General features: G+C 49.0%; 3 protein-coding genes across 3 annotated transcripts; all 3 read left to right on the forward strand.

Moving 5' to 3' along the window:
* Nucleotides 1-2,655: 2,655 nt before the first annotated feature.
* Nucleotides 2,656-3,205, forward strand: FSUBG_9884 (PX domain protein; the record flags this gene model as incomplete). The annotated part of the gene is made up of 3 exons (XM_036688444.1): nucleotides 2,656-2,844; nucleotides 2,915-3,093; nucleotides 3,142-3,205. 3 exons carry the CDS (start codon nucleotides 2,656-2,658, stop codon nucleotides 3,203-3,205), a joined length of 432 nt encoding a protein of 143 aa, XP_036534644.1.
* A 471-nt stretch (nucleotides 3,206-3,676) lies between these two features.
* FSUBG_9885 (uncharacterized protein) lies at nucleotides 3,677-8,830 on the forward strand (the record flags this gene model as incomplete). Its single annotated transcript, XM_036688445.1, has 5 exons — nucleotides 3,677-3,728; nucleotides 4,075-6,040; nucleotides 6,246-6,402; nucleotides 6,934-7,780; nucleotides 7,860-8,830. The coding sequence occupies 5 exons, from the start codon at nucleotides 3,677-3,679 to the stop codon at nucleotides 8,828-8,830; spliced, it is 3,993 nt and encodes a 1,330-aa protein (XP_036534645.1).
* A 993-nt stretch (nucleotides 8,831-9,823) lies between these two features.
* FSUBG_9886 (transcription initiation factor TFIID subunit 2) lies at nucleotides 9,824-14,372 on the forward strand (the record flags this gene model as incomplete). Its single annotated transcript, XM_036688446.1, has 2 exons — nucleotides 9,824-13,459; nucleotides 13,512-14,372. 2 exons carry the CDS (start codon nucleotides 9,824-9,826, stop codon nucleotides 14,370-14,372), a joined length of 4,497 nt encoding a protein of 1,498 aa, XP_036534646.1.
* Between the last annotated feature and the right edge of the window lie 445 nt (nucleotides 14,373-14,817).

Raw genomic sequence — 14,817 nt, forward strand, 5'->3', positions numbered from 1 at the left:
GGTGATGCCCCATACTCGCCATCATGGGCATACCTACGGAGTAGTCCTACATACTTCCAACGAGTGGAGGTCGTCCTTCTTTTTTCTCCTCTCAACTGCATGTCTAGAGCTTGGCTTTGTGGCGGGCGCGAACGGTTGACTACCTACTACAGACTCCACATCTAGTAGCCATGAAGCGATATGAGACCACTACTGCACATTTGTTATTATGGTCTTCTCATTGTGCATCACAGAGTGCATCTTGGACCACACAAACGACGCGCTCCAGTTGGTAGTTGAAGTCGCTCACAACATGTACGAGCCCACCATGATCACGGCGGAGGATTCTTTACGGACGATTGGCCACTCGGATGCAAGAATGGTGGCCAACTGTGCCCAGAAAGGGTAAATCTGTTCGGTGCTAGGCATCTGGACCAGCCAACAACCTTCGTATTTCTTGCATATGGGCGGGGCATGTCACTGCACTGAACCCTTAGACAACCCCGCGCAATGCACCACGACGAGAACATGATGCTATGGATATCGCGCCAATAGTTGGCGTTGATGATATCTTGTTTGTGCCTCACTATGGAGCTGACGCGGCCAGATGTCCAGGCTCATAGAGAAGCGATCACAGTTGCACATTTTATGAGGTATCACACAACAAAGTCGAATAATCACCACTTCTTGTAACCCAAGAGTGCAGGTGAAGAAACACTCTGCTGGCTAAGACATTTGGAGAGCGGAGTGCATTTGGAGATATGACGGACTAGCCGAAGAGATATCCGCTTCTCTCTCGTACAAGATAGCAAGGTGACTTCGTATCGAATCGAATCGTGCTCGTGCCATGCAGGCATCAATGGAGGCGAAGACACTTACAGATTACAGAGTACAGAGTACGAAGACCTGGTTCTGACAGGTCACAAAAAGATAACCAAATCTGAAAGAGACCAGCCTCGACTTCAAAAGAATCCTCAAGTCTCGAGAGGTATTCATTCCATGTGGAGAGTAGATTCTTACCCCGCAGAGTGAGGACACTTTCTCCCGATTCAAAGTGAACCTCCAAGAACTTGGCAGAAACTTTGGTCAACGTGATCTTGGTTTCTTCCTCCAACTTCGGTCACTCCTTTGATTCCAACCTCCTCTATTTCGCTCCTTAGTTACGATTAGAGTTACAGTTTGAACTGGACCAGATGGCAATGCCATATGATATGACGAGAGTTCTGCGGCTTGAAACAAAGTGGCCAGAATCTCTGTCCTTGTATCCCTTGATAAAAAGCCACAGTCGATGAGATCTCATGCTTATCAATCCGGATTCCGCTACGTCCCGAAGCTTAGACGACCGGTATTTGACCGACCTCTCCGGCCGGGCACGGAGCGGATGTGGCTTTGGAGCTCCGTATTTCAAGATGAAGGCCGGCCGTGAATGTGGCGGTCATGGTGTACCCTTGCAAGTGTGGTATTTTGGTTGATATCCAAGTCAGTGGGCATCGAGTTTGTCTAAGAAAACCTTATCCGTACTACATACAGCATGTGATTGGTTTGCTGTGTGTGAGTGATTAGCTTCAGGTAGCCTCAGGGTGTAAGAAGTCTTCTGACGAAAAAAATGAGGTGTCAAAAACACATAGTCTAAGATCCTCTATATCTCTACTAAATTATACTAAATTACACTAAGTTTACCTAAGACTTTTTGTCACCTAGGATAGATGTCCTAAGTTTTATTGCATCCCCTTGGGTAGGTAGGTAGGCATTGAACGGTAAATCAACTCTCCTCCCATGTCGCGATACCTCGCGGAGACTGTAGATATAAAAACTTTGAAATAAGTAAGTCCGGAGCAGATCCACACAAACAAGAGATCAGAGGTCACAAAGTTTATCGCGTTCAACTCCGTAGGTTGTCCTATGTACTCCCATAGACCGGGGCTCCGGCCCCTCCATCAATCGGAAAAAATCAAGCTGCAAGGTCCGGAACGGCGCCGTTTGACTACGACATCACATCCAATTCATTCTTTCAATTGGGACAAGCTACCTTACGTATCGCCACTACCCAGACACACACTACCTTATACTATGTCCCTGGTTGGATCGTGCCCTCTACTCGTGCCTTGATTTCATCATCATCATCCTCATCCTGACGACCTGTACCTAATTGACTGTTTCTCTACCGCTCCGCAACCTAAATCCTTGCGCTTTGTCAACAGAAAACAGGGCTGCAATTCATGGGCTGTTATCCTAACTGGCTGATACGATTTCAACTGTTAATCAACATCAACATTACTCGACTGGATCGATTGAATCATTGCTACAAGTCTTTGCGACGTGGGTTTACCTCTGAATCACAGACAATTCAGTACTATTTAAGCTGTTGTATCCGAGGTTTCTTGAACGATTCAAGCCCGACATTTTGTTTCAACGCATGGTTGAATGGCGACTGCGATAGATCAAGCGCCTGGCCATGGCAATCCGGCCGTCGGCGCATCTCATCCAGGTGGTTCTGAGACACAGAGCGCAGCTACCGAAGTGTTTGAGACACCACGCACATCCTTCGATCATGACCCCAACAATAGCAATCATGCGCGGCACGAGACTGCGTCATCTACGGTCTCCCCGAGTTCGATAACATCGCCACCATACTGGCTCAACACCCGCTCAGGCCATCAACGAACCATATCGAATATGTCGACCGAGTCCGTTCTTCCTGCTGGTGCCATCACCCTACGTGACAACGAAGCGAGCGAATTCGACGACCGCAACAGCGCTTGCTGGGCCAAGAGTGTTGAGATTGTCAACTATACCATTGTCAACGGCAGTGCAACAAATATCGGAGCCTTTGTGGTATGGAATATTCGTGTCGAGGCTCTCAATGTGAGTGATTGGTGGTGGTTCAGTAGTGGCGTGCTGATCCGAAGACGGCTGTTGACTGACCCAACGATAGGGGAGTTATATGAATATTCGTAAACGGTATTCAGAGTTTGACGACTTTCGATATCGGCTGGTTCAGACTTTCCCCGGATTCGAGGCAGCTGTTCCGGCGCTTCCGCCCAAGAGTGTCATCTCCAAGTTCCGGCCTAGATTTCTCGAGAAAAGACGGGCTGGCCTACAATACTTTCTCAAGTGCGTATATCCTGATTTTCCAGCTCAATATTATGCTGACCTTACTAGCTGCATATTGTTAAATCCAGAATTTTCTGGATCGCCAGTCCTCAAGGAGTTCCTCTTTGCATAGCGTTCCTATCGTCTTAGCATCTTCTCTTCTTTGGATATGTTTACCTTTGGGTCTCAATCATGGGAGGCCTCTTTGTACAAACGATATATATTGGTTGGCCCAGTTTCACGCACATATGCAGCAGCCAACGATCCGTATTAATGATAATGAGTTGGATGGCCTACCACTTATGGCCCTACAGGTGTATTGCATGGCTGTCTGTTCTTTGCTTGTGCTTGATTCGAGAGCCAAGATGAAACCAAGTTGGCATTGTCGTACGAAACAGTCAAGCATCTCTCGAAAAACAACCATTTGCTTCGCCAAGGCAGAGCGGCTCCGCCTCCAGCGGCATGTCATCACTGGGCGTTTAAGCTCTCGTACCCAAAGGGCTGAGTATAGGCGCCTGGGCGCAGCAGGAGAAATGCTAATAACAGGCGCGCGATACTAACAGTTAAGCTGTTGACTTTTAAATGAAGCTTAACATACCTAACCATGTGGAGTTCGGTATGGCTTAGAGGATATGCTGTTACGCATCAGCCAATGAGTGAGTTCCTTGACGGATTTACCTGCCGCTATTCTGACGATTGGCCAGCCACGAGTCTAGATCATATCGGTACCTATGTAACGGCATTTACCAAGCATCGCGGCCTCTCAGTCAAGCAATCTATTGAGATTTTACGGTGATGCCAATGGTCTTTGCAGGATTGCCAAGTGCCGTTCTTCCGTGACAAGAATGACAAGAACCTGCTTTTCTGGGCATCGGCCTGACTACATCAGCAGTAAAGGCCATGTTTATAAGAGCCACAAGATCCAGCTCCAAACCAAAGAGATTCGAAGAGTCATGGTTTCATCAAGCTTCATATTTTCTTGTTTCTTAATGTGATTAACAGCCTTTTCCAAGGATTTCGTCGCCGTTATCACCAACTTGGCTCCCACCCCCACATCCTCAGCCCAGTTCAACCCCACGACCATGACGCAACTCGATATTCTAGAAAACCGTTGTTTGATGTTACCGGTTTTAGTGCAGACCCCAAACGATATCAGTATGGAACTGCCGACCGGTACCGATTCGAAATTCTTAGCCGTCAACTCTACATCATCTTCTGTTGCTGCCACTAACGGCGACTTATACTCTACCACTAAGACAAAAGATTATATGGACTCTCTACGACCACCTTCACCAAAGCAATTCGAACGAATTGCAATTGTTCAACAACAACGCGAACAAGAAACAAAGCGCAGAGATCGCGAACGAAGGCGCTGGTCGCGCGAAGCCCAGCGTCAGCGCAATAGAGCCGCCAGTATGTCGACAGTCGATCAGGACGACCAAGCGCAGGCGCAAGCTGCGCGCACTATACAAAAGACATTTCGAGGGTATCGCGCCAGAAGAGAGATGCAAGGGTTTGGGTTAGATGCAAGTACAAGATGGGTCACTGCAATTCGAGAAGCTCAATTTCGACATGCGACATTGCCACGACCGAAAACAGAAGCTGATAACAAAGCTTTTGATAAGTCAAAAGCTGACGATTTTGCGAAACATAAATCGGCGAGTGCACGAGAGAAATGGAAGAAGGCGAGCGCCGTTGCGCGACGAGCAGGCCATGATGATCTTTTATCGGATTCTGAATCCTCAGAATCGTCTTCCGACGAAGATGCCTCCCCTGAAGAACGAGCTGCTGCACGAGCGCGACGCGAGAAAGCTACTGCTGCACGGAAACATGAGGCGCGCATGATGGGAATTCGATACTTCCTCGAGATGGTCGACCAGAAGCACCGTTACGGAAGCAATCTTTGCCGTTACCACGAAGTTTGGAAGCGAACAGATACAACTGAGAACTACTTCTACTGGCTTGACTATGGTGAAGGCCGCAACGTTGAGGTTGATGGTTGTCCACGCGATCGACTTGAGCGGGAGCAAGTCCGATATCTGTCTCGCGAAGAGCGCCAGTACTATCTTGTTGAAGTTGATAGTGAGGGCCGACTCTGTTGGGCGAAAAATGGCCAGCGCATTGATACCACTGAGGAGTTCAAGGACAGCATACATGGTGTCGTGCCTGTGGACGATTCCACGCCGGCCTTCAACGCCGCAGCCCAGCCTAAAGATGTACGATCCCTCGAATCTGTCAGCAGTTCCAGCTCCGATTCTTCTCTAGAGTCACGACGAGAGGCAGACCGGGCTGCCAAGTATGCGACCCCTGACTTTGACAACAGTCAGGGTATGAACAAAGTGTCTCAGATTTCAGCCTCCACAATCTTTAACAGGTTAATGCGCAAATCTGTCCGGAAGAATACATGGATCTTCGTTGCAGACACAAGTTTTCGCATGTATGTGGGCATCAAAGATTCAGGGGCATTTCAACACTCGTCTTTCCTCCAGGGTTCTCGCATATCGGCTGCAGGCTTGATCAAAATCAAGAACGGTCGATTATCGTCCCTCTCACCACTGAGCGGACACTACCGCCCACCCGCTGCAAATTTCCGCGCTTTTGTTGCCAGTTTGCGGCAGTCAGAAGTTGATATGAGCCACGTCTCGATCTCGAAGTCCTATGTGGTGTTGATAGGACTAGAGACATATATCAAGACGAAGCGCAAGGGCAAAGACTTTGCTCAGCGTGTGGGACACAGGAAAGATAAGATAATTGCCCCAGAGGAGGCGGCGCGTAGGGAAGAGGAGGCCAGGGATAACAGTGAAAGTGCCGCGAAGGAAAGGGAGGTCTTACAACGAGAAGAGGCGGAGAAGCAAGAGGGAAGACCTGTAAAAAAGGTCTTGAAGAAGCTTGGTATCAAACCAACAAAGGAGGAGAAACAGGCGGCTAAAAGGGAGAAAAAGGAGGATGTCGAGATGATGCACGTATAGTAAGGCACTTGGTGTTTGGCGATGTGTTTTGGTTTTACGATATTATACCCTTTATGTATAGAGCAGTTCCCAGATTATGGTCCACGACATCAAATACGAATACCCAGTATCATGAATATTCTCTGTATGCAGCTGTTAGTTCCAGCTATCAAATGATATTGCATGAAGCTCATCTAAGCTCTGTTAAAATCCTAACCCAGCTAGCTATCCATCCTGTGGCCTGAATAGAGCTTCAAGACCTATTATCCTCCGATACCCACCAAGCGAAGACCTCAGAGCAGAAAGAAGCACAGAAAAGCCATTCATGTATACCAAAGCGTCTATCCTGAGTGATAAGAGTAATACGATAACCGATCTGAGAGTATGCGCCTTGATGTTGTATGAATCCTTCATCACTGAGAATAGAGGTCCCGGGTTTTCTCGTTTTTTCTAATATATATCATCTTGTTGTCTAGACATGCCATCTCCAATACCCTGAAGCCAGATGCATTCAAGCAATCTCGTTGCTGACACGAAAGCATAAATTATTAATTCAGTCGTAACTTAAGCGAACACTTGAAGCTTTTCAGTAGAAATACAAATACCTCAGTCAAAGAATTCAGTTTATCGATACTGTATTTGATACAGTTAATAAACTTTTCTGCCATGATATATACCTATTTGTGGCCGAGACACAAAGCATCATTCCAGCGGAAAAGCTCCTTTGATCTTCTACTGCTCTGATAGTTGATATTCCTGTCACTTTATTAGCTGAGGCATCCTTACAGGCACCCATTAGCATTTATCACACCGAACAAACACTTGATGATGGTCGGTTGATTGATAATTAATGAACCATCCGAGTCAGAGGGATTGTTTTTCGAGGTGCGCATGACCAACTCATTTGCCACAGGTGGCTCCAGCGCGAGGACGCCCTGTAGCTCTGCATTTGCCAGTGGGATATAGGGGGTACAGTGGCGCCATTGCCCTGAAATTGCAAGAACACTGGTGCTCAAAATCTTGGCTTGGTGCCCTGCGAGACGGAGCCAAGCTTCCACTGACTGCAAGCGTCGCACCGAAGCCGCGTTCGAAAAACCCCATCAACATCGACGACGCCATCTTCAAACTGAGCTGGCGGACTGAGAGAAATACATCCTTGAAACCATGCCAGGCATTTGCTCGTCTTCCAATGGCTTCCGTCACCCGTTCCTCGCGGCGCGCTGAAGCTCCGCACCAGCATCATACGCATCACCACCTGACGCCCCCAGCAGGAGTATTCGCACATGCCCAGGGCGGAGGAGGAGGAGGAGGAAGAGGGCGCAACAAAAGGGCACTCGACACCCACGATCGCGATTTCGATGCGATCAAACCGAAAAGAACGCGATTAACAGTCGAGATCTTCGCAAAGGGCACCCACGGACTCCGTGATGCCGATATCGACAACAACAAAGCGGCACCACCCACGCGCAAACCTGCTGCGACGCCCACAGTGGCGACTGCGACACCAGTACCCCCTCCTCCTATGACCGATAGCGCGACATCGAAGCCGAAGCAGGAGCAGGCTCTGACAAAACACCAGAGCAAAGTTATCAATGGAATCAAACATGAACTCGATCGGTTACAGCCTCAGCCGAGCGATACCAATACCCAAGAGCAAGGCCGCAAGCTGCGCTCTCAGGAAGCTACGAGGTTCAAAAGCGAACTTTCTGCCTATTTTCCTGAATACGATGAGGTGATTGGGAATGAGCCCAAGGAGCAGCGTACGTACAAAAAAAAAAAAACAAAAAAAACCCATCGTTCGCCTGAATGTTGCCTGTATCATTTTCTGACTCTATATAGAATTATTCAATGTTGACACGCCGATCGTAGTCGTTGATTCCGATCCACGACGCGCCGTTTCAGAAAATCAACGCGCGATCCCACAAACTCATCACCCCGCAATTGAATATCCCGTGCGAGGGTACGGTGATGCCCTCTTCTACAATGTATTCGATTGTCAGCAAGTCGATCTAGGGTTTCTAGAATCGCAGTCGAAGAACAAGACCATTGAAGATCCTTTACCTGATAGACTATATCAGCCAATACATCGTCGCGCCGAGCGGCTGGAGAGGTCAATACGTAATACCGAGAAAGGCAGAGCACAACATGAAAGGGATCAAATTATCCGACTTCTCGAAGGACTCCAGGGCCATGACTGGTTAAGAGTCATGGGCGTCAGTGGTGTGACAGAGACGAAGAAGAAGACATTTGAGCCTGCTCGTAACCATTTCATCAAAGGATGCCAGGCTATTCTTGACAAGTTTCGAAACTGGGTGTTAGAAGAGAAGAGACGGAAGATGGAGAAAGACAAGGCCCGGGCTGAGAAGGAAGAAGAGGAAAACTCATCAAGCGTTGAAGAAGACGAAGCTGGCGATGACAGCGAGAATGGTGATGCAAGCGACTCAGAATCACCCGCAAAGCAACTGCAAGAGGAAGCCATGGCAAGATCCAAGAATGGCAAAGGTTTAAAGAACCAAAAATCGACTCCCCAACCAGCTGTAGCCAAAATTCCGCGTCCTGCAAAAGCAGCACCGGCTCCAAGGCCGCCAGAACCACCTAAGGAGTTCAAGTCGTTCTTCAGCAAGAGATATGAGCGTGACAGCGCTCTGCATCGACACAGGCGCACAGGGAGGAAGATTATGGCATGGGGTCTACCCATGCCTGAGATACCCGAGGTTGATTTTGATTTGCCGGAGGAATACCGTGGTGAAGATACCCTCAAGGCTCGTGCGAGGCAGCAGCGCCGTGAACGAAGACGCAGCAAGCAGTGAGTAGTTCTTGTTTGACTGTTTGTAATATCATTGCAGGCGAAGAGGATTTGTAGGTCGGCTGCACTAAATGGGTTGGCGTTTCGGGAGGGATCTGAGACGCCCTGGCAAGGGCGATGGTATCACGGTTGTCTGATTGGGATTGTGCGTATTACTCGAGAATCATCATGAGATGCTGTATTAGAATTGTGTCCTGTCGTTCAAATTGGGCTGCGAGGCCAATGACATGTGACACCTATTTGTTGCTCAACAAGGTCCAACTCACCTGTTGAGGATATAATAAATACCTGATAAATGATAGAGAAATTCTCTATGCCAACATGCCTTTGTTTTAATGAGGAACCGCGGCGGATGAGCTGAGAAACGTTTCTCGGGGCTTCTTGGTAGTGGGTCGCTCGATTTATCATCTTCATTCTTTTGTTTGTTCTTGGTCGATAGAATGATAAAGATGTGAATTGCCCAAGAAAGGTACTAACGTAACTACCTACCTTATCTACTAACCTTACCTTACTGCACAGTGAGCCTCATGAAATGGATGGAGCCTTAGTACCTAAGTGGAGCGGCCCGTGCACGCCAGCTTCCTGACGCGCCGCGAGCTGTCTTCCTTACTTTGCAAAGTTCACGACAGAAGTTAATATACGATCATTTTCCGGGTTTGCGCGAATTGCGCTTTTGCAGCATCTGTATTTTACAATAGGACCGTCGTTTCTTTACTAATTCATCGACCAAACTCTTCTAATAGCCACTTTACCCCTTCCGCTCCTCACTTCAAGCAGAATCACCTCCGCATACCCCGTTCAAATTGCGCCGACACCTTGAAAGAAACACAAGACTGCGCGAAGAGAATAATAAGAACTACAAATACACCTAGCGAACCCGAAGGCTTTTTTGCGCTGCGCATCAAGCTGAAACCTCCATCGATGCTGAGTCTGTGAACACCAGCTCGCAGGGGCCCTTAGGCCTTCGTTTCCTTTACCCTGCCTACCACCAGTCAAGATGACTACACTCGCCATGCCGCAGGAGCCTGCGCCAGTGAATCACTCTCTACTCGACATAGACGACGAAGCGGCCTCTACAGAAGATGGATCAGTGCTCGAGTTCTTCATTATCAAGCAAGAAGTCAATCTCGAGGTGAATTTTCGCGATAAACGCATTGATGGAACAACCGACATTTTTCTTGTCGTATTCAACGATAAGATTGAGGACATAGTGTTGGACGCTGCAGATTGCGAGATCGATACTGAGAACGTTTTCATCGCTGATATTAAGGAGTCAAATGGTGATCTCGCCGAGAGTCATAGACGGAGAACGACAGCAACCTACCATGATCCATATGCCAAGCTCACTCACCCAAAGAGTTGGAGTTTGAGAGCCGACCACCACGATATCCGCCGCAAGCGTGCACAGTCGATATTCCGCAGCCGCAAGAACGATGTCCCCGCCGAGAATAGAGAGTTCGAGGGGTGCACACCAGTCTATCGATCGCTGAAGGTGAACCTGCGAGGTAAGGCCGAGCCGGATCGCCCGAGGCTCATCATCAGGAAGTCTATGATAGGTCTTGATGCCAACGAGCGATCCAACAAGCAGTACAGAATCACCATACCATTTACCCATACGAACCCCCGAGACGGCATACAGTTCGTTGGCGTCGATCCCCTGGACAACCGGTTTACACACATGTACACACGAAGCTCGATACATCCTGGGACTGCTTCGTGCATTTTCCCTTGTATTGATGACCATGGATCACGTTGCGACTGGAGGATATCAATCAAGTACCCCCGTACCTTGGGTGATGCTTTACAACAAGCGCTTGCTACACAACAGAACGGTAGCAACCCCGGCAAGATGCAAATCGATGGCCAGGAGCGAATCCATAAGCTTGCCGAGGAAGATAAACTCCGCGAGATGTCGGTTGTCTGCTCAGGTTTCCTTATGGAAGAGACCGTAGATCCCGACGATGATCACAAAAAGATAATGACCTTCGAGCCTGAAAAGAAGGTGTCTGTACAGAAGCTTGGTTTTGCAGTGGGCCCGTTTGAGCATATCGATCTTTCATCTGAGTTTAGAACAGAAGAAGACGAGGTCAAACTGGGTATGAATGCGCTCAAGGTTCACGCATACTGCCTACCACACCGTGCCGACTGGGTAAGGAATACAGCAGCAGCCATCACTATGGCAGCTGATTTCTTTACATTCACATTTGCTCGATACCCGTTCGGCAATTTCAAGCTCTGCTTTCTTGATGATATGATTCAGGACACTGTGGCTCTCTATTCCGTGGCTTTCGTCAGCAATCGATTGCTTTTTCCAGATGACATTATCGATACCGAGATCGATGTCACAAGAAAGATGGTTCAAACATTGGCGTACCAGTGGATAGGCATCAACATGATACCGAACACAAGAAATGATCTATGGCTTATCGTCGGAATCGCGCATTTCATGACAGATCTCTTCATGAAGAAAATTTGCGGAAACAACGAGTACAGATTTCGGATGAAGACACTGTCAGACAAGCTTGTTCAGATGGACGTCGAACGACCTTCTCTTTACGACCTCGGCCCTTACCTACATTTGGGAGAGTTCGAGATGGACTTTATGACTCTGAAAGCTCCCGTGGTTTTCTTCATCCTGGATAAGCGGCTCATTAAGGCTTCAGGAGGACACGGATTGACACGCATTCTCTCTAAACTATTAACCAAGGTTCAGATTGAATCTTCTGACAGGGCTACTATCCTTGAAACAGAGAAATTCCGAACAACTTGTGAGAAGGGGGCAAAATATCGGCTTGAGAGCTTCTGGAGCCAGTGGGTCTACGGTTCAGGATGCCCGCGATTTGACGTCAAAGCGAAATTCAACAAGAAGAGGCTCTGTGTTGAGCTTACGCTAAACCAGATTCAATTCCAGACAGCCAAGAAGCCGCCGCTAGACAAGAATGATTTCCTGCGGGTTGTCAAGGAGCGCCGCTCTGGTGTTAAGCCAGGCGAAGTACAACCTCTGTTTACAGGACCGATGACGGTACGAATCCATGAAGCGGACGGAACGCCTTACGAGCATATTCTGGAAATCCGCGAAGATGCCACAAGGTCTACCAAATTCGAGATTCCATACAATACCAAGTATAAGCGGCTCAAGCGCACGCGGCGCATGAAGGAAAAACAAAACGTTGGTGCCAGTATGGATGCGGAAAACATGGATGACGCACTCCTCTACTGCTTAGGCGATGTTCTGCAGACGCCAGACGAGCAGGCACAATGGGAGTTGATTGATTGGGATCCTGAAACTGAACGAAAGATGGACCAGGAGTCCTACGAATGGATACGTGTAGATGCCGACTTTGAGTGGTCTTGCGATATGAAGCGGACTCTTGAGCCGTATATGTACGTGTCACAACTGCAGCAAGACAGAGATGTCGTTGCTCAGCAGGATGCTATGCTTTACCTGACGCAGGGCCCCTTGCACCCCATCGCGTCAGGGTTCCTTACCAGGACGCTTGTGGACCGCCGCTACTTTCATGGTATCCGAACCATGGCTGCTGAAGCTTTGCCACGGCAAGCCAACATCAAGGACCTATCAATGCTTGGCCTTCGACAACTGATGAAGGCTTTCAGCGAAATGTTCTGCCACAAAGGTACGAACCAACCAAAGCCGAATGACTTTTCCGACAAGAAGCAATACAACGTTCAGTGTGCTATCATCAAAGCCATCGCTCAAGTGAGAGATGCCCACACTTACAAATGTCCCCTTGAAGCTCGCCAGTTCATTCTGGACCAACTTCTCTTCAATAACAATGAAGACAACCCATATTCTGACCACTTTTACATCGCTACTCTCGTGGAGGCTCTTGCGACGTCTCTCATCCCTTCTAAGCAAGATGATTGGTTTGCGATGCAGAACAAAATTCCTAATGAGGATGAGAAGCAGTTCCTCGAAAGGGCCATAGAGCAAATCGAGAGAGTTTTACGGCGAGATGAATGGACCCATTCATACCAGAACGTTTGGACTATTGCTGGTCTTAGTGCCAAACAACGATTGATGAAGGCGGAAGTGATCCCGAAGAGGTACATTGATTTCGGACAGTATCTGTTGGATGGAACAAGAGATCTCATTCGGATCAAGGCCTTCGAGGCTCTGATTGACCTGGGGGCTATGTTAGACCCGACAGTGTTCTCATTCTTAACATACTCACTCATCACCGACCGGTCACCGTACGTGCGGAACAAACTCATCGAGGCGTCTGCCACTGGGCTCGCAGCCATTGCTTTCGGAGAGCATGCTAAGGTTGTTAAGAACGACCCTCGGCCGGAAGATGAAGGAGACCTTCTACTTGTGCAAGACAGTGCCCAGGAGATTGAGGCGAGAAAAGAAATGTTTGCCAGAAAAGAGAACCTGGATGCAGCACTCAAGGCTTTACGGAGAGAGATGGATGAAACCTACGGAGGCGACGAACGACACTATAGCATCGCCATGCGTAAGGCATTGGACCACCCGAGTCTCGGTCGTGGTGAGATGGAGAGCATGCTAGATTTGGCAGCGATGATGTTTGAGGAGGCTGGCGATTGGGTCATTACGCTCCCCTTACCAAAGGCTTGGAAGGTCGAGAGGCCTGTGCAGCAGCTCTCCAATCGCGTAAGTGCTACATTGTTTACAAGCAAGTCTTTGCTAGTGCTAACTTGGACAGTTGATCATGAAATTCAAAGCTCATTACAGGACGACGCCTCGGGAGCCAATCGTACAAGCACCACCGCCTCCACCTCCCGCTCCGCCTGCTCCTCTCATCGAGCAGAAGCGGCCTGCACCTCTGCAGAAAACATCTTCTATCAAGATCAACACCCACAAGACGGCCTCTGCCCAACGCCCAAGCGTCCCTCCGCCTCAACGACCCAGCGCCAGTGCCTCTCCCGTTGTTCAAAGCCCAAAACCCACTCTGCCAAAGCAAGAAAGAGACACCATTGTTGCATCACCAGGTCTGTCTCGACAAGCAAGTGCTACGTCTTCATCAGGATCCAAACCATCTTGGCCCCCTGAACCCTCATCTGCTTCCAATAGCAAGCGCCCTCGACCTGAGAAGGATGAACAGCCTACTCCGGCACCCAAACGCGCAAAGGTCGATAAGCCATTCGATTCGGGTATCCCCAAGAAGAAGAGCAAGATTGTCACCTTAAGGGTTGCTCCAAACCGCCTCGCTCCTTTACTGAGAAAAGAAAAGAAGCCAAATGGGAATGGCCGGGTGTCTCTCCCCTCTGGGGCGCCAAGAGATGGCCCTGCCCCTTCTCTGAACTCAAGATCAGATTCCATCACGGCCAAGCCTGCCAGAAAGCCTCTTCCTGGAGACGCGGCACGACGGCCTTTGCCTGGAGGCCCGGCATCATCGCCGCACCCTGCCCCAGAGAGAAAGGTCTCGCTAAATACCCATTCGAACTCTACACCGAAGCCCAAGTCTGCGAGTCCTGCCACGAGCACACCCCCTCCTGCTGCAGCGCCTACTCAGCGGCCCAAGATCAAGCTTATCCGAAAGCCACAACCACCACCAGCCCCCTAAAAATCGAAGCCGAAGGGGAAATCATCTCGCGGGCCCATGCTAGAGCATCCCGCCGATTGCAATAAGTTCGGCTCAGTCACGGAGCAATGTGCAGCCCGCCTACTGGCGAATAATATGCTGCCACCAAAATTGCTTTTTCTCTGGCCTCTTGCTCCTACCTGGCAAGCAAGTGTGGCTAGTGACGAGGAACCATTAAACAACATCAATGTAAATAGGAACATAAGAATGTGATGTGGATTGAACGCAAAATGCGACACGCGGGGAACGAAGAAATGAATTTTTATAATTACGTTCGAACGAGAAGTCGCAAGATTTTGCGGAGGCCGGTTTGTGGTGTTTCGCGCATTTGGTATAGGGGCAGATGTCACTGAAAACCTGCATTTTCTGGCGTTGGGAGCGCAACGTAGTATGCGAAAGCCCTGATGAGTGAGAGGGATGCAATGAG

This window comes from Fusarium subglutinans, assembly GCF_013396075.1.
Source record: "Fusarium subglutinans strain NRRL 66333 chromosome Unknown NRRL66333_c0000159, whole genome shotgun sequence".
Lineage (NCBI taxonomy): Eukaryota > Fungi > Ascomycota > Sordariomycetes > Hypocreales > Nectriaceae > Fusarium > Fusarium subglutinans.